The sequence below is a fragment of the Triticum aestivum genome, chromosome 6B, assembly GCF_018294505.1.
Source record: "Triticum aestivum cultivar Chinese Spring chromosome 6B, IWGSC CS RefSeq v2.1, whole genome shotgun sequence".
In the NCBI taxonomy this organism is placed as follows: domain Eukaryota; kingdom Viridiplantae; phylum Streptophyta; class Magnoliopsida; order Poales; family Poaceae; genus Triticum; species Triticum aestivum.
Window position 1 is genome coordinate 135102021 of NC_057810.1, and position 15122 is coordinate 135117142.

The following is a 15122-nucleotide window of genomic DNA, read 5'->3' on the forward strand; positions in this document are numbered from 1 at the left end:
GGGCACGGCCGGTCGCCGACACCGGCTGGATGGGGACCCGGTCCGCGAAGAGGTGCCATCCGTTGGGGAGGTGGGCGTCGCTCCACGGGACCGGCGTCCTCGTCTCCCAGTACCTCCGGCACACGCCCGCGCAGATGTACTGCCGATCGCGCTCGCCGGCGGGCCTAGGGACAATGGTGAAGGGGGCCGGCGCGGGGGCTCGACCGGAGGAGCGTGGCGGTGACGCGGGGGCTCGACGGGAGGAGCGCGGCGGTGACTCGGGCTCCTCCTTCTTCACGGATCCGCGGCGGCGGCCCGAGGAGGAGCCGGCCTCACGGTCGTGCTTCCCCTTGCGGCCGTAGTTCCAAAGGCCCATGGCTGCGGCCGGCCGGCGAGGTCGATGACGGGAGCGGAGGGTTAGGGTTTCGAGGGTGTCGGGTTTCGAGGGGGCAGAGAGGGGCCGGAGTGGGAAGTGTGGACGACGACCGGTCCACGGCTTCCCATTTAAGAAGGACGACGACCCTTCGCTGTGCGGATGACAGGTGGGGCCACCCGTCCGTGCACATTTATGTTGGCGGGTGGGAGGTAGGTGGCCGCCTACCACGCGGCCCCGACGCCGACGTTCGAAGCGTCCGTTCGCTGTCCGCTGCGACCCAAACACGGCGCAAGTTTGCGCTCGAAATGGTCGGCCCGGACACAAAACAGACCAGATGGGTCCGGGCCGTCGCGCGCTGTGCCGCCTGTTTTGTTCGTTTTGCGGGGCCGCACAAGATAGGGTCGCGCGGTGGAGTTGGCGTGACCACTCCAACGAAACCCCCGTCCCCTTCTCCTCCCACCCCGGGGGCCGCACCCCCGCCCGCCATGCCCCCGCCGGCGCCACACCTCGTCGACGAGCTCCTGGAGGAGATCTTCCTTCGCCTGCCCACCCCGGCCGCGCTCGCACGCGCCTCAACCGCCTCCCCCCGTTTCCGCCGCATCATCACCGACCGCTCCTTCCTCCGCCGCTTCCGCAAACTCCACCCGCCGCCGCTCCTCGGGTTCGCCGACGAACGTGCAGGCTTCCACCCCGCCGAGGCGCCCCATCCCTCCGCTCCGCTCGCCCGAACCCTCGCCGACGCCGCTGATTTCACCTACTCCTTCGTCCCCAAGCCCAGTAATGACCACTCCTGGCGTCCCTGCAACGTCCGCGACGGCCGCGTCCTCCTCGAGGGCAGCCGATACGAGATCTTCAGAAAGCTCGCGGTGTGCGATCCGTTGTCACGGCGCTACGTGCTGCTTCCGCCCATACCCGACCACATGTCCGTCCAGGAACAGAGCCCTTGGGAATTCAGGTCCATCCTGGCCCCCATTGCCGAGGAGGATGAGGATGAGACGTCGTTCAAGGTGATATGCTTTGCGGACTACGAAACCAAGCTGGATGTGTTTGTATTCTCTTCCGTCACACGCCAATGGTGCATTGCTGCATCTCCCAGCTGGAGTTCTTTGGGCGCGGACCGCCCATGGGGGCTGCGCGTGGTGTCTCAGGGATCCCGTGGCTTCTCCTGTTTTGACCATGTACGTGGCTGCTTCTACTCGGCGTCGCCATGGAAAGACAAGCTGCTCGTGCTGGACACGCGGACAATGGAGATTTCCACCGTCAATGATCGCACTGGCTACCGTATGCAGCTCAGATGGCTCCCTGGCCAGGCAGAAGATGTTTCTGCCAGAGACCATATGCTGGACAGACAACGCCCTGCTCAAGTAAGAAGTCTGCCTGCCATTGTAGTAGGTAGAGAAGGAGCCCTTGAGATGTTTTCTCTCGTCGGTGATCACAGGCTTAATGGCTCGTTTCATCTCTATCACACCACTCAGGATACTAACACTGAATCTTCCAAGGAATGGCAGCTGGACAATATTGTACCATTGCCCGGACAGTATGACTATTTCACCGCAGGCGCAGCTGAGGGATTCTTATTCCTTGGAGCCACTTCAGAAGACCAGTTGGACATTGATGAAGACTCACCAGTGTGGTTGTCGAAGACTGACTGGGATGTAGATTATTTTTCGCTGGATGTCAAGACTTCTGAACTTGCAAAGGTTTGTAGGAGGAAGAAGAAATTCTTCCATTATGAAGATGTTTACTGGTACTGTGGCTTCCCTCCATCTTTGTCAAAACCGAGTATATGACGCGGAAAGTCCATTTTTGTTTATGTTCGTTGTGCTTTGCTGTCCTAATTGTTCATGCAGCAAATTATTGTTTTATGCTATTATGATAACTTTTCAAACTAGGGAAGGTGACCATGATTTCATTTGTCTCCGTCTTGTTCAGCAACTGCCATGTGACCGCAATTTCATTTCGTTCCAGCAAAGGCATTGTAGGCCTTGGGAACATGAGGCTTTAATTTACCATTCAGATCTTTTGTTTTTGCTACCTTTTGTCTGTATCGCTTCCTAACTGGAACATGATGGCTCTTGGACTCTTTGAAATAGTGACCAAACAGCTTATGTGCTTTGATTCTTTAATACACTGTTTTCAGTTTTGCATATCAGGCCTTAGCCTACCTATGGTAGCAAATCAATTGCATATTGTGAGTTTCTTATTAGAGCTAACTAAAACACATCTGCAGGGACAAACACATTTGGAGTCTCTTGTTTGGGCTATGCGATGCTTTTGAGAAGAAATGGAGGATATGCTGGCTAGATATAGTACTCGAGCCCTGGTATTATTTGTCAGGAACTATCCATTATGTGCTTCACTATATATGTCCATGTGCAGCATATTTCAGGAAGACATGTTGTAGGAGGTGAATTTGTATATGTACTTTGTTGTATATGCAATTATTAAGCATGTTTACGCAAGACATGATGTTAGGCAAGCTTAATTTTGTCGAACTCTAATATGTAAGAGTCGTGTTTTTTTATCGTGTGTTGGGAGAATGACACACCCTAAACCTGTTTGTGGTAGTGTGTTCACATGCCTGGACCTAGTTGTGGTTGCAGCCACAAAGAATATGCTGTGCCCTGCTCGCCATGTTCATCCATCATTCCGCATCTGATGGTTCATGACTGTTTTAGTTATTTTTGCTTCAGTGTTTATTCCGCATCTGATGGTTCAGTACCTTTTCAAAGTCATTTTCACAGTCAGGAATGCAAATTTGATAATGTCCTGTTCAAGTATATTTTGAAGCAATCCACAAAATAGTCATTATCACTCTAATTTTAGGCTGGCATAACACACTCCACTCTGCCAAAATAGTCATTTGATGACAATAGCAAATGCAGAAGTTCCAAGGATAAAAATTCCGTGAACAGTCTAAAATTTTGCATACTGAACCTGAAACGTTAAGCCTTAGAAATCAACCACCTGATTGAACAAGTCCAAAACCTTTTTAAGCACCGACAATTGCCTCTGAGTTATTTTCATCCAACAATCACTGACAAGTTATGAACATTCTACAAAATTAATACCTGCAGAAGGTAGATGACAAAAAGTCATGAACGTTCCAAAGAATTTTGAGCTATCTACATATCTCAAGCAAATTTCGCAGCCTTCCTTGATGACCAACAAAGATTTTGAGCTATCTACGTATATCACCAACATAGAACATCTCAGTGCCAGTTCACCTTGGTGAATTCCATCCCCAGTATGAAATGTATCAGCTCCTTCTTCCTCACTGTAATGGAGTCGAAACCAACTGGCGAGTTTTCTCCTTGATCATGTTTGAGATTGGCTGCCAGCCCATCAGCCATGGCTTCCTACTCGCAGGGAGCGCAAAATTGAGCTCAAACATCTCCTTGCTGATGTTCCCACCCTCACAAAAGCCAACCAGCCGGGCCACTATGTCGGCGCTCTCCTCAATGTGCGCTTTGTCGTTGGGATCTGCCCAGAGCTTGTTCACAAGCTGCAGCTTCCTCTGCTTCGCCTCGAGGGGGACTTGCCATTTGATGAAGAGGCGCTCCCGCTCTTCTTCTGTCAGCCTTGAGCCCATCCTTCTCGCAAGAAATTCTCGCTCATTCCTCAACGCCTTCATACTGCAGCAATGCACAAATGAATGGAATTTGTAAGAAGAAAACCATTTGGAGACAAATAACACCTACATGGGACGAGTTGAATAATGCAGATAACGAAGCAGGGTAGCAATATGACCAAAGGACACTTGACAGCATGTTGGCTCATCATAATCTTTACCTTAAGGCTAGAGAAACTGCAGGGTCATCACCAAGTGCAGCAGGGCTTGCGTCACCGACCTCGGCGAAATGCTGCTGCAGCCATGCCAATCTTCTGACTTCAACCTCGATGTATATCTGATCAGCCATATCCCCTCTGAATAACAGGTAGAACTGGGTCCTGTGTATGATTGATACATGACAGAGATCCCACAATTGTATAATGTGCTGCATCTGCTCCTTAAATAATATCTCCCATGATTCAGGACCATCCTGTTGAGATCCGGCATTTTCAACTGGATCTTCATCCATATCATTTGCTTTGCCTTCGTTAGATTCCAACTCCAATACCTGTAAGAACATTCCAAGAGAACATGTTTTAGCAGGGGAATAAAGATAATTTCTCGACATAACAAATTGAATGTGTGTGCAAGATCAAGTGGGATCAGAAACCAGAACCTGGCAGACAAGTAGCTGTTTTTGGTACTGAAGTTTTGCCACTCTCTCCTTCAGTTCAGTGACATAATCCCTAATACTTCTCACGTTTTCTTCGGCAGCATTTTGGAACATCTTCTGCATTCTTTTCATGTTCACTGAGCTGGATCGCCTGCGTGGAGTTTCATCACGTGATGATAAATCCCCAGTGTCTTCACTCTTGGTGGGAGTAGCCTTTTCTGAACCCTCATGGGACACCTTCTCCCCCTCTGGAGCCCTATTTTCAACTTCCGACTCCAAAGGCCTGCTAGAAGAGTGGGGAGTGCAAGGTGCTCTTATCAGATTTGGTCTTTTGCTTACACCCAGTGGAAGAAGCATCCTCTTCTTCTTCTTTGATCTGTTGGACTTCGGAGTAGTCTCAGCATTCGGAAGTGACATTACCAATTTGTCAATAGATCTCTGTACATTTTCTAGTTTTGCCTCAAGTTTGGCAATATCACTGTCTTGCAGATGAAGTCTAGTAATTTCATCTTTCAAGTCAGACCCATTTCCTTCATCTGTAACCATCTCAACATCTCTGTTCTCAGATCTAAAAGATTGCATCTCCCTGATTTCTGCCTGAAGTTTAGCAATAGTTTCTGCTGCATCTTGGTTCCCATGTTTGTGGCATTCAACCTCCTTGTGCAGTACATCAATTGCTCGGTTCGCTTCAACCTCAAGTTGTTGTTGTAGCTGCTCAAGCTTGCGAATTTCATGTTTTAACATAAATGGAGCAGTGGATGATTGTCTAACCGAGCTCCTCATCTTAATCTTATTATTACTTGGCTCAGAGAATGTGAGGCACTTTCTGGTCTTTTGTGGTGAGTCAAAGGGATTCCACCCCTGCAATGAAAGCATGGATTTGGATAATATTTAGTTTACAGTTGCAAGTCAGAACTTCAAAAGTTCTGGAATAAGAAAGAAAGAAAGGGCCTTACTGGCTGGTTATCACCCGTCCTTTTTTGTATTTCTTCAAGTGCTAACTGTGCGCTATCTCGTTGCTTCCGTAGCTCTTCCATCTCCATTTCCATCTGCATGGTTGTTTAGACCAGTTACAAAATGATAATGTTCTTATTCAATGAGTTCTGAAAAGTCAGAGCATTTCACCCTTGGTCAGAGACCTTACCTGCTTAATCTTTCTGGCGAGGATATCAGAAGGGGAGGCACGGTCAGGGGTCCTCAGTTCTGCTTCTAGCCTAGCAACTTCTGTCTGTAGATGCTTAACAAGTTGCTTATCAGATACAACCTGTATGGGCAATGGAGTGGTAAATTGACTTCAGCAACTAAAGGTAAGACAAAGAAATGCAGTCTCACTAGACTCTTACCATGTTAACTTTTGCAGTATTCGTGACCTCCTTGGCACATGTCGCAAAGAATAAAGTATTCCTAGATTGTTCTGCATGTGTTAGGGCTGGGCTCATGGTGCAGATGATGGCTGTTCTTGCATTTCCGCCCAAAGAAAGCTGCAGAATACGGGTGAGCTTTGAATCCCGGTAGGGTATGTGGCCACTTCTCTTCTCTGAGCTGCAATGTAAGTTTACAATTATTTCTTTTGGAGTTCCAATAAGGATGGCCTGTTCTCACTAGATTTTTGCTATTTAAATCGAGAAAATCGATATCAATGACATGCAATACTTTTACACACATAATGTGAATGACATTTCAGCAATTATATGCATTCTAAATGAAAATGTAGCCACTTTTGAAACATGAAAAATATATCTGCTTAGCAAGAATATGTTCATCTTAATAATTTCAGCAATTTTAGATTGTAATAATTAGAAGTGCAAAACCTTAGTGTTTCACTTAAAAGAGTAGCTTAGCAAGAATATGTTCTGTCTGATGCAGTTCATGAGCACTTGTGCTGTGCACTCTCTTGTGAAACTCATTAGGAGGCAAGTGCCCACTAATTTGCTGAGAGGCGCTACATATCCAACAGATAACAAATGATGTATATACTAATGAATTAGTTGCAAGTAATTTGGGGACTCATTTCATGATAGTGCAGAGAAGAGGCTACTAACAGTAAATACATCTGATCCAAACCAATGATGTACAAGCGGAAATTTCGTTTTTGAGAAATCCAAACCTTAGCTTTCGGATGACAGTAGTCAAAGTCAACAAGCTGCGATTAATATGGCCGCCTTCTTTCAATCTTGCACCAATTGCATGTGTTTGTGCAGCACGCTCGCTTCCAGCAAGGTCAACAAAATTCTGCGAACAAAGCAAAAGTTAATTTGAACGGATTAACCATAATCAGCATACCATGCTCCAAAAGCAGCAAAGTAAGCTTACCAGGTTAGCAACAAAAGATTTAACACAGCCTGATGCTTCACGGAGCCTACTCTCCACAGTCTGGATATACATATACACAAAAGAAAGGTTAATCATCTCCTCTGTATGCTTTCCTCACAAAGATTGAATCTAAACAAGAATGGTTCTTCTTATACATACCAGCCTAATGATTTGGTGCGAACGTGAACTTGCATCGTTTAGTGCAGTTTCCCCAACCTGTCTTTGTTCTGCAGTTATTTGGAAGCTCATTAGGTAACTATCACTACACTATCTTCTTCTTTTCTAAGATGGTAGGCTATACATATGTAGCAGTACCTTCACAAATGCCTATTAGATGCCTTAGATGTTGGCTATCCTTGGCGATTTCTTCATCCAACTTCTCCACGATGGTTCCTTTCTGTTTAATCATATATATATTGTTTCATTGCTGCGGCATGAAATAGGACTTATAGTGTATTAATTCGACAAAATTGCAAACCTCAGGATCATCTAACAAGCGAAGGGGACCAGAGTCAGGTCGTAGAAGATCCTTCACATTCTCATTGTATATTTCCATAGCTGATATCTTGATAATAAATTCCCTTTCAGGATTCTAAGCAATCAACAAAAGCAAGAAAAGGTCATGATTTGCTTCAAACTTGTTAGAAAACATTCTTGGATAACTGCTCAAAATGATTTGCTTCAACTGATGTGCACAACTGAGCTTAAAAGAAGACAGATGGTAAACGTTTTGCCACTACTCACATTTTCGATGTGTTTGTAAATGTCACGGACAGCGCTCTCTGTCACACCTCTCATGGTGAATGTTTTGCCACTACTTGTCTGACCATAAGCAAAGATTGTGGCTGCAAAACCAAGACAAGGAAAGGGTCACTCACAGATCAACGTTCCACTACAACCAAGCTACAAAGTGAGCAGCAGTATACCATTAATGCCTGTCAATGCTGACATAGCAACATCCTTAGCTCCATCTTCATAAACCAAGTCCGTCTGGCAAGCTGGCCCAAACACCTTATCTGCAAGGAGATACAGGCATCAATTAGTCAATTAGAAGGTCACTCTTACAATACAGAATTGCTTCAGCTATTCAATGATGAATCGTTGGACAGTGTACCAAAAGTGTAAGAGGTGGGTGCTGCCCGATCCTGTTGTGGGCCCTTGTATAAGATTGTCTGACTATCAGCGCATTCCCATGCCACCTTCTGGTCCTTCATGGCCAATTCCCTCTTGCTCAATGGTCGCACCCTCACAGTGACAAGGATCTTCTCCTCCTGGGCCCTGGAGCTGCCACCAGGGGTAACCGTTGGTGTGCGTTGAATCTTTGACGCAGGGGTGCTTGGCGTTGGGGGTCTCGATGTACTCATTTTGTAAAATCTCAAGGTCTGTGGAAAACTAGAGGTCTTTCAAGCCTTCAATGTGAAGTGGACCCAGGAAGGATGTGCAAAATAGCAATTATCCAGCTTTCTCAAGAAATTGTTCTGGGAAGGGACGCGGTGATCTGCTACAATGAAACAACGGTCAGGTTCAAAATTCCTAGAACAATAAGATTAAAATTATATAAAATGAAGTGGCAGGTCATCACCATTCATTCATCATAAACACAAATATTAACAAATTGCCAAGGAAATTGAAGACCTTGTTGGGGGCCTGAGAAATACTTTACTTCCGGAAGTAGTATGACACAGCGATCTAGCTAGCTAACAGCAGTTCGATGTTTCAAAAATGTGTATGATCGTTGGAAAGGAAACGCCAAATTCAACTACGCAGCAGCTCAAGCACAGATCCGGCTTTTCTCCATTTCAGAGAGCGACGATCACATGAAGCGAATCCAAAGAAACGAACTAGTACTAATTTACAAGCAATCTGTCCTAACCACGTCGCACGTCACGGGTCACATTCCCATGCCACCCAATCAAATCTATGACGGACCGGACCGGACCGCCCAATCAATCGCCGGGGGAAAAGGAAACGTACTAATTAATAGCAACGCTTATGCAGAAACAGAAAAGCACTCCCGGCAACTAATTTCCAAATCTGCAGCGCCCGCGGACGGCAAAACCGTCAGCCACTTGTTCATCGGTCGAGCGCACGGCATCTATGGCGCCGCAGATCGGAGCGCCGGGCGGCCTGCCTCAAGAGGGTTCCACCGCCCGTTCCCGGGTGCGGAGTCCACAGGGGTCGTTCTACTTCGAGCCGCAGAAGCCAGATGGCGCACACACGAATTGGGGGGAAAGTCGGCTGCGGGTCAGGCTCCGCCACGAGGGTAGCGTAGAAACCACTCACCAGAGCGGCGGTCTGAGGACGCCCGCCGCCGCCGCCGGTGCCGGTGCGCGTGCGAGGCCGAGGACGAGGAGGCTTGTGCTGCTCGCGTTGGCGGTGCGGTGCGGCGCTTCCGTTTGAATTCTCCGGCTGGGGAGAGAGAGAGAGGGGGGGGGGGGGGGGGGGAGCGGGGTGGGGTGAGTGAGTGAGGCGAGGAGGCCGCAACGGCACTTTGGGAAGGGAAGGGCGTTTCCGCAAGTCGCCGCTTCTTGATGGCGCCGCGGGCGCAGCTGGGCAGTGGGCCATGCATCGCCGTTCGCCGTTCGTTTCGGCCCCACGTGCTTCCCGATGGGGTTTGCTCCTAGGTGCCAGCCACTTGGCTCGTGGACCCAAACGAGGTCCAACGGTCGAGTCCACAGCTTTGAATTAATCATGCTAAATTCCATTTACCTCATTCTTACACCAAATTAATTTCATTTAGTGTTTTGACTCTTCGCTGCTAAGTAGTACATCAAGCGTTTTTTTCCGACTTACTGCCTCCGTCCTGCCTACGAAGCAAAATGAGTGAATCTGCACTCTAAAATATGTCTATATACATCCGTATGTAGTTCGTATTGAAATCTCTAAAAGGTCTTATATCTAGAAACAGATGGACTATAAGTTATACGTAGCAAAAATAATGCCATTGGAAAGTACATTCAAATACGAATCTAACAATATATATTTTTATGACATGCATTAACTTTTACTAGGAGTACTAGTCAAATATATGGTCAAAGTTTAAGCCAAACTACAATGGGGACTAATAAATTCAGACGGAGTAGCAGCGTTTCTAGACCGGTTCAACTCAGTAGAGCATTTTTGGACCAATTTGAATCGTTGAGTGCTTTTAGATCGAGTCAAGTCGCTCGAACATTTTGGGGCCAATTTGAATCGGCCGAGCATGCTTAGATCGATTCAATTCATTCGGACAATTTTAGAGCAAATTTATCCGTTGAGCATTTTTTAGAGCAAATCTATTCTCTTAACCTGGTTGAGGATAGTCATACTTGGGGTCCGGTTCGGTTTGGTTCATGTGAGTATATATAAGTAGTGTTAATTAAAGCATGATTTATATTCCCATTTTTTAATGGTTCAAGTGGTTATTGTTATATTCTCCAACTAGTAAATGTGTATTTGCAATGCACATTGATATTAGGGAGAAAGTTAGTTGGATGGTGATATTGAGTAGGATGTCAATTACACTTTAATTACGGGGATAGTGTATATGTATATATTTGGTATAATATTAATTACACACTAAACATGTTGAGCACTTGTCATTGAAGCAATATAGGTCGTCGGATTGACATGGTTTAATGGCCAAGATTTGTTGGATCTGTCCCTTTGGATCTTTTTATATTGCTATAGATAGATTATAGATATAGATGCTTATCAACCAACAATTCCTTCGTCGTGTGATGCATTATTGAAGACTGTAGCTCATTCAGCAAATATTATTTACCAAAGACGATGCTACAAAAGAAGACCATTAGGTGGGCATTGTCAATAACATATCATTCCACAAATGAACAACGATAAAAACTAATTTCTTGAAATCACACTGCCGGTCTAAAGGCTATCAATCAAAGTACACAATATCTATTGAAACAAACTTTGCTAGTGCTTGTGGCGTAGGTGTTTCTTGATATTTCAGAATCATGCCGTAAGCTCCATGGACGTAGTCGAAACAATGTCTATTCATCTTGAGAGATTCCAATTAGCCAATATACCGTAAAGGCGGGATCATTTATGCAAGAGGAGTTCATTATGTAGTCAAACGGGAGTGGAACATTTCCTCATGCAAAGGCAATAAAATTAATATTATACCAAATATATACATCCCTACATAGTTTATGCGGGGCTAACAGCGAGCCCCCTGAAGCCATTCGCCGTTCAATCCGACGACCACGTGCCATATTAGGCCTAAATCTTCTCTGCACTTAATTAAGTTTCTGTGACGCCCGGGTAATTAAGCTACAGTGACCCTCTGCTAATGATGCCACGTCACCTCGTTTATAGTTGCTAATCTCGAGTTAGTTCAAAAACGGGTTCGAATTTCAAATACGAAATCGAGTAAACAATAAAAGTTTTCAAATATTAAAATTTAAATGTTCGGAGTGAACCAAATAATACATAGGTAATTATGGAGGTGAAACTACATTTTTATAAAATGTTTAAAGGCTCTAAACTAATTAAAATAGCAACTATGACAATTAATTAAGTGCCTTTTAAAAATATTAATAATGCAAACTGTTTTAATTAGGTGTCAAACTTTGGGGCAGTAGAATAAATTATAACCTTAAATTAGGAGTTGTATTTATATTTTATAAAACAGAAATTAAAAGAAAATAAATAAAGAAAAGATAATACAAAAAAAAACAAACAGAAAACAAACCAAACAAAATTATATATAAAAGGACCCCCCCACTGGGCCTGACGGCCCAGCCGACTAGGCCACCACCGGCCCAACTGGGCAAAGGCCCAGCCGGCCACCCCCCCATAACCCCACGCCCCCGGAACCCTAACCCCACCCCGTCACCCCACTCACCCCCCCACTCCCCCTCGCTCCCCTCCTGGCGCCGCCACCCTCCCACGACCGCACAAACCCCCCCACCCCCCGATCCCCTTGCCCCTCCTCTGCCCGATCCCTTCTGGATCCAGGGCCTCGCCCTCGACGCCGATCGCTGCCTGCGGCGCTCCGTCGCCCCTCGCCGTCACCGGCGTCACTCGATGCCCTGGCGCTCCGCCCCGCCTCACACCGGCGCTCCACCGCCACACCAGCGCCGCCCCATCCTCACCTCCTCCCGACTGGCGCCCAGCGCTCGGCGCCCCCACCCCGCGCCCCCGATGACGGTGCCTCCTCCCTGGAGCCCCCGCTCGCCGACGCCATCGTCCCGCCCTACCTCTCCACCACCGGTGCCTTCGGGCCTCACCGCGCCCCGTGGTCGTCATCCACCCCACCAGCGCAAGGCCACGGTGCCCCCCATCATCGAATCGTCGTCGCTCCTCAGCGTCGGCCAACAACATGACGACCGCGTCGACTTGCTGCTCCGACGCCTCCACGCCCCCCCCCCCTCGAGCTCGCACGCGACCTCCCCTGTGAGCCCCTTGCCCAATCCCCCTCCGCCTCCCACCGTAGGTCGCCGTCCGCGCTCCGACCCTGCTCCGCCCTGGACGCGTCGCCCCGTGCCCGTGCGCGGCCTCGCCGTGTTTGCCCGCCACCATGTGTGGCTGCGCCCGCGCCGCGCCTGGGCCGCGTGCCCCGCTCACGCCCTGGTTGTGCTCCGGCACCACCGCGCGTTGCTCGTCTCCGCCTCTGGCTCCCGCCGCTCCGGCCACTCGCCGTGGCCTCGCCACTTCCACCGGAGGCGGACAGCCCCCGTCTCTGCGGGCGGGCGTCCTGGCGCCCCGCACCTGATCCACCGCCCGCGCCCGTTTGGCCCTATGGGCCACTGCCCAGTGGGGCCCCACGTCCCCAGAGAACGTTTTGTTAAAAAAAAAGGAATTAAAAATAATATATAAAATAAATAAAATAAATAATAATAATTTAATTAATTAATTAAGTTAATTAATCATAATTACATTAACCTAAACTAACTAATTAGTTTAATTAAACAGTAGTTAGATTAGTTACACACTAATCAGACTAAACAGTCAATGACTAGTGGGACCCACACGTCAGTTGACCAGTCAACATTTCTGTTGACTGCTGACGTCATGCTGACGTCATGATGACGTCAGCAAACACTGTTTTGGATAATGTTGAAGTTAAATAAATAATTAAAATCAGAAAATGATTAAATCTTTAGAAAATCATATCTTTTAATCCGTAACTCGGATTAAAATATTTTCAACATGAAAGTTGCTCAGAACGACGAGACGATTCCGGATACGCAACCCGTTCGTCCGCCACACCCCCCTAACCTATCGAACTCGCAACTTTCCCCCTCCGGTTCCTCTGCCCGAAAACGCGAAACTCCGGGAATACTTTCCCGGATGTTTCCCCCCTTCGTCGGTATCACTTACTACCGCGTTAGGGCACACCGAACACCGCGTATTGCCTTGATATATTTTGTGATGCTTTGTTTGCTCTGTATTCATTATTTCTTCCCCCTCTTCTCTCCGGTAGACTACGAGACCGACGCTGCTGCTGCCCAGTTCGACTACGGAGTTGACGACCCCTCTCTCTTGCCAGAGCAACCAGGCAAGCCCCCCCCTTGATCACCAGATATCGCCTATTCTCCTCTATACTGCTTGCATTAGAGTAGTGTAGCATGTTACTGCTTTCGTTAATCCTATTCTGATGCATAGCCTGACATTGTCGCTACATCTGTTGATACCTTACCTGCAATCCTAAATGCTTAGTATAGGATGCTAGTTTATCATCATTGGCCCTACATTCTTGTCAGTCTGCCTTGCTATACTATCGGGCCGTGATCACTTGGGAGGTGATCACGGGTATATACTATACATACATACATACTATACAGATGGTGACTAAAGTCGGGTCAGCTCATTGAGTACCCGCAAGTGATTCTGACGAGGGGGCTGAAAGGACAGGTGGCTCCATCCCGGTAGAGGTGGGCCTGGGTTCCCGACGGCCCCCGACTGTTACTTTGTGGCGGAGCGACAGGGCAGGTTGAGACCACCTAGGAGACAGGTGGGCCTGGCCCTGTTCGGCGTTCGCGGATACTTAACACGCTTAACGAGATCTTGGTATTTGATCTGAGTCTGGCTACGAGCCTATACGCACTAACCATCTACGTGGGAGTAGTTATGGGTATCCCGACGTCGTGGTATCAGCCGAAGCACTTCAGACGTCAGCGACGGAGCGGCGCGCGCCGAATTGGACTGGAACGCCACTAGGCTAGGTCTGCTTTCGGCCGCCCTCGCAACGTGCAGGTGTGCTATGGGCGATGGGCCCAGACCCCTGTGCGCTTAGGTTTAGACCGGCGTGCTGGCCTCTCTGTTTTGCCTAGGTGGGGCTGCGACGTGTTGATCTTCCGAGGCCGGGCATGACCCAGGAAAGTGTGTCCGGCCAAATGGGATCGAGCGTGTTGGGCTATGTGGTGCACCCCTGCAGGGAAGTTAATCTATTCGAATAGCCGTGATCTTCGGTAACAGGACGACTTGGAGTTGTACCTTGACCTTATGACAACTAGAACCGGATACTTAATAAAACACACCCTTCCAAGTTCCACAGACAACCCGGTGATCGCTTTTCTACAGGGCAACGAGGAGAGGATCGCCGGGTAGGATTATGCTATGCGATGCTACTTGGAGTTGCTACTTGGAGGACTTCAGTCTGCTCTCTTCTACCTGTTGCAAGACGAAGGTGACCAGAAGCGTAGTCTTCGATAGGACTAGCTACCCCCCTCTTATTCTGGCATTCTGCAGTTCAGTCCACTGATATGGCCCCCTTACACATATCCCCATGCATATGTAGTTTAGTTCCTTGCTTGCGAGTACTTTGGATGAGTACTCACGGTTGCTTTCTCCCCCCTTTTTTCCCCCTTTCCTTTCCTTCTGGTTGTCGCAACCAGATGCTGGAGTCCAGGAGCCAGACGCCACCGTCGACGACGACCCCTACTACACCGGAGGTGCCTACTACTACGTGCTGCCCGCTGACGACGACCTGGAGTAGTTTAGGAGGATCCCAGGCAGGAGGCCTGCGCCTCTTTCGATCTGTATCCCAGTTTGTGCTAGCCTTCTTAAGGCAACTTGTTTAACTTATGTCTGTACTCAGATATTGTTGCTTCCGCTGACTCATCTATGATCGAGCACTTGTATTCGAGCCCTCGAGGCCCCTGGCTTGTATTATGATGCTTGTATGACTTATTTTATTTGTAGAGTTGTGTTGTGATATCTTCCCGTGAGTCCCTGATCTTGATCGTACACATTTGCGTGCATGATTAGTGTACGATTGA

At 48.0% G+C, this 15122-nt stretch overlaps 2 protein-coding genes across 6 annotated transcripts; one reads left to right on the forward strand and one right to left on the reverse strand.

The window, feature by feature from the left end:
- Nucleotides 1-784: 784 nt before the first annotated feature.
- Nucleotides 785-2915, forward strand: LOC123136161 (uncharacterized). Of its 4 annotated transcripts, XM_044555473.1 has the most exons (3): nucleotides 785-1719; nucleotides 1831-2102; nucleotides 2586-2915. In XM_044555473.1, exons 1-3 carry the CDS (start codon nucleotides 841-843, stop codon nucleotides 2764-2766), a joined length of 1332 nt encoding a protein of 443 aa, XP_044411408.1. In that variant the 5' UTR covers nucleotides 785-840; the 3' UTR covers nucleotides 2767-2915. The 4 variants fall into 4 exon arrangements, with proteins under 4 accessions (XP_044411408.1, XP_044411410.1, XP_044411407.1 ...); XM_044555475.1 differs by having other exon boundaries at nucleotides 786-2055; XM_044555472.1 differs by having other exon boundaries at nucleotides 787-2102.
- Nucleotides 2916-3344: 429 nt separating this feature from the next.
- Nucleotides 3345-9340, reverse strand: LOC123136160 (kinesin-like protein KIN-7A). Of its 2 annotated transcripts, none has more exons than XM_044555471.1 (15): nucleotides 9178-9340; nucleotides 8009-8392; nucleotides 7821-7910; nucleotides 7639-7739; nucleotides 7373-7486; nucleotides 7210-7291; nucleotides 7054-7121; nucleotides 6895-6954; nucleotides 6689-6813; nucleotides 5925-6123; nucleotides 5726-5809; nucleotides 5538-5630; nucleotides 4585-5442; nucleotides 4148-4476; nucleotides 3345-3990 (listed from the first exon to the last, which is right to left on the reverse strand). In XM_044555471.1, the coding sequence occupies exons 2-15, from the start codon at nucleotides 8256-8258 to the stop codon at nucleotides 3630-3632; spliced, it is 2814 nt and encodes a 937-aa protein (XP_044411406.1). In that variant the 5' UTR covers nucleotides 8259-8392; nucleotides 9178-9340; the 3' UTR covers nucleotides 3345-3629. The 2 variants fall into 2 exon arrangements, with proteins under 2 accessions (XP_044411406.1, XP_044411405.1); XM_044555470.1 differs by having other exon boundaries at nucleotides 5726-5845.
- Nucleotides 9341-15122: the final 5782 nt, after the last annotated feature.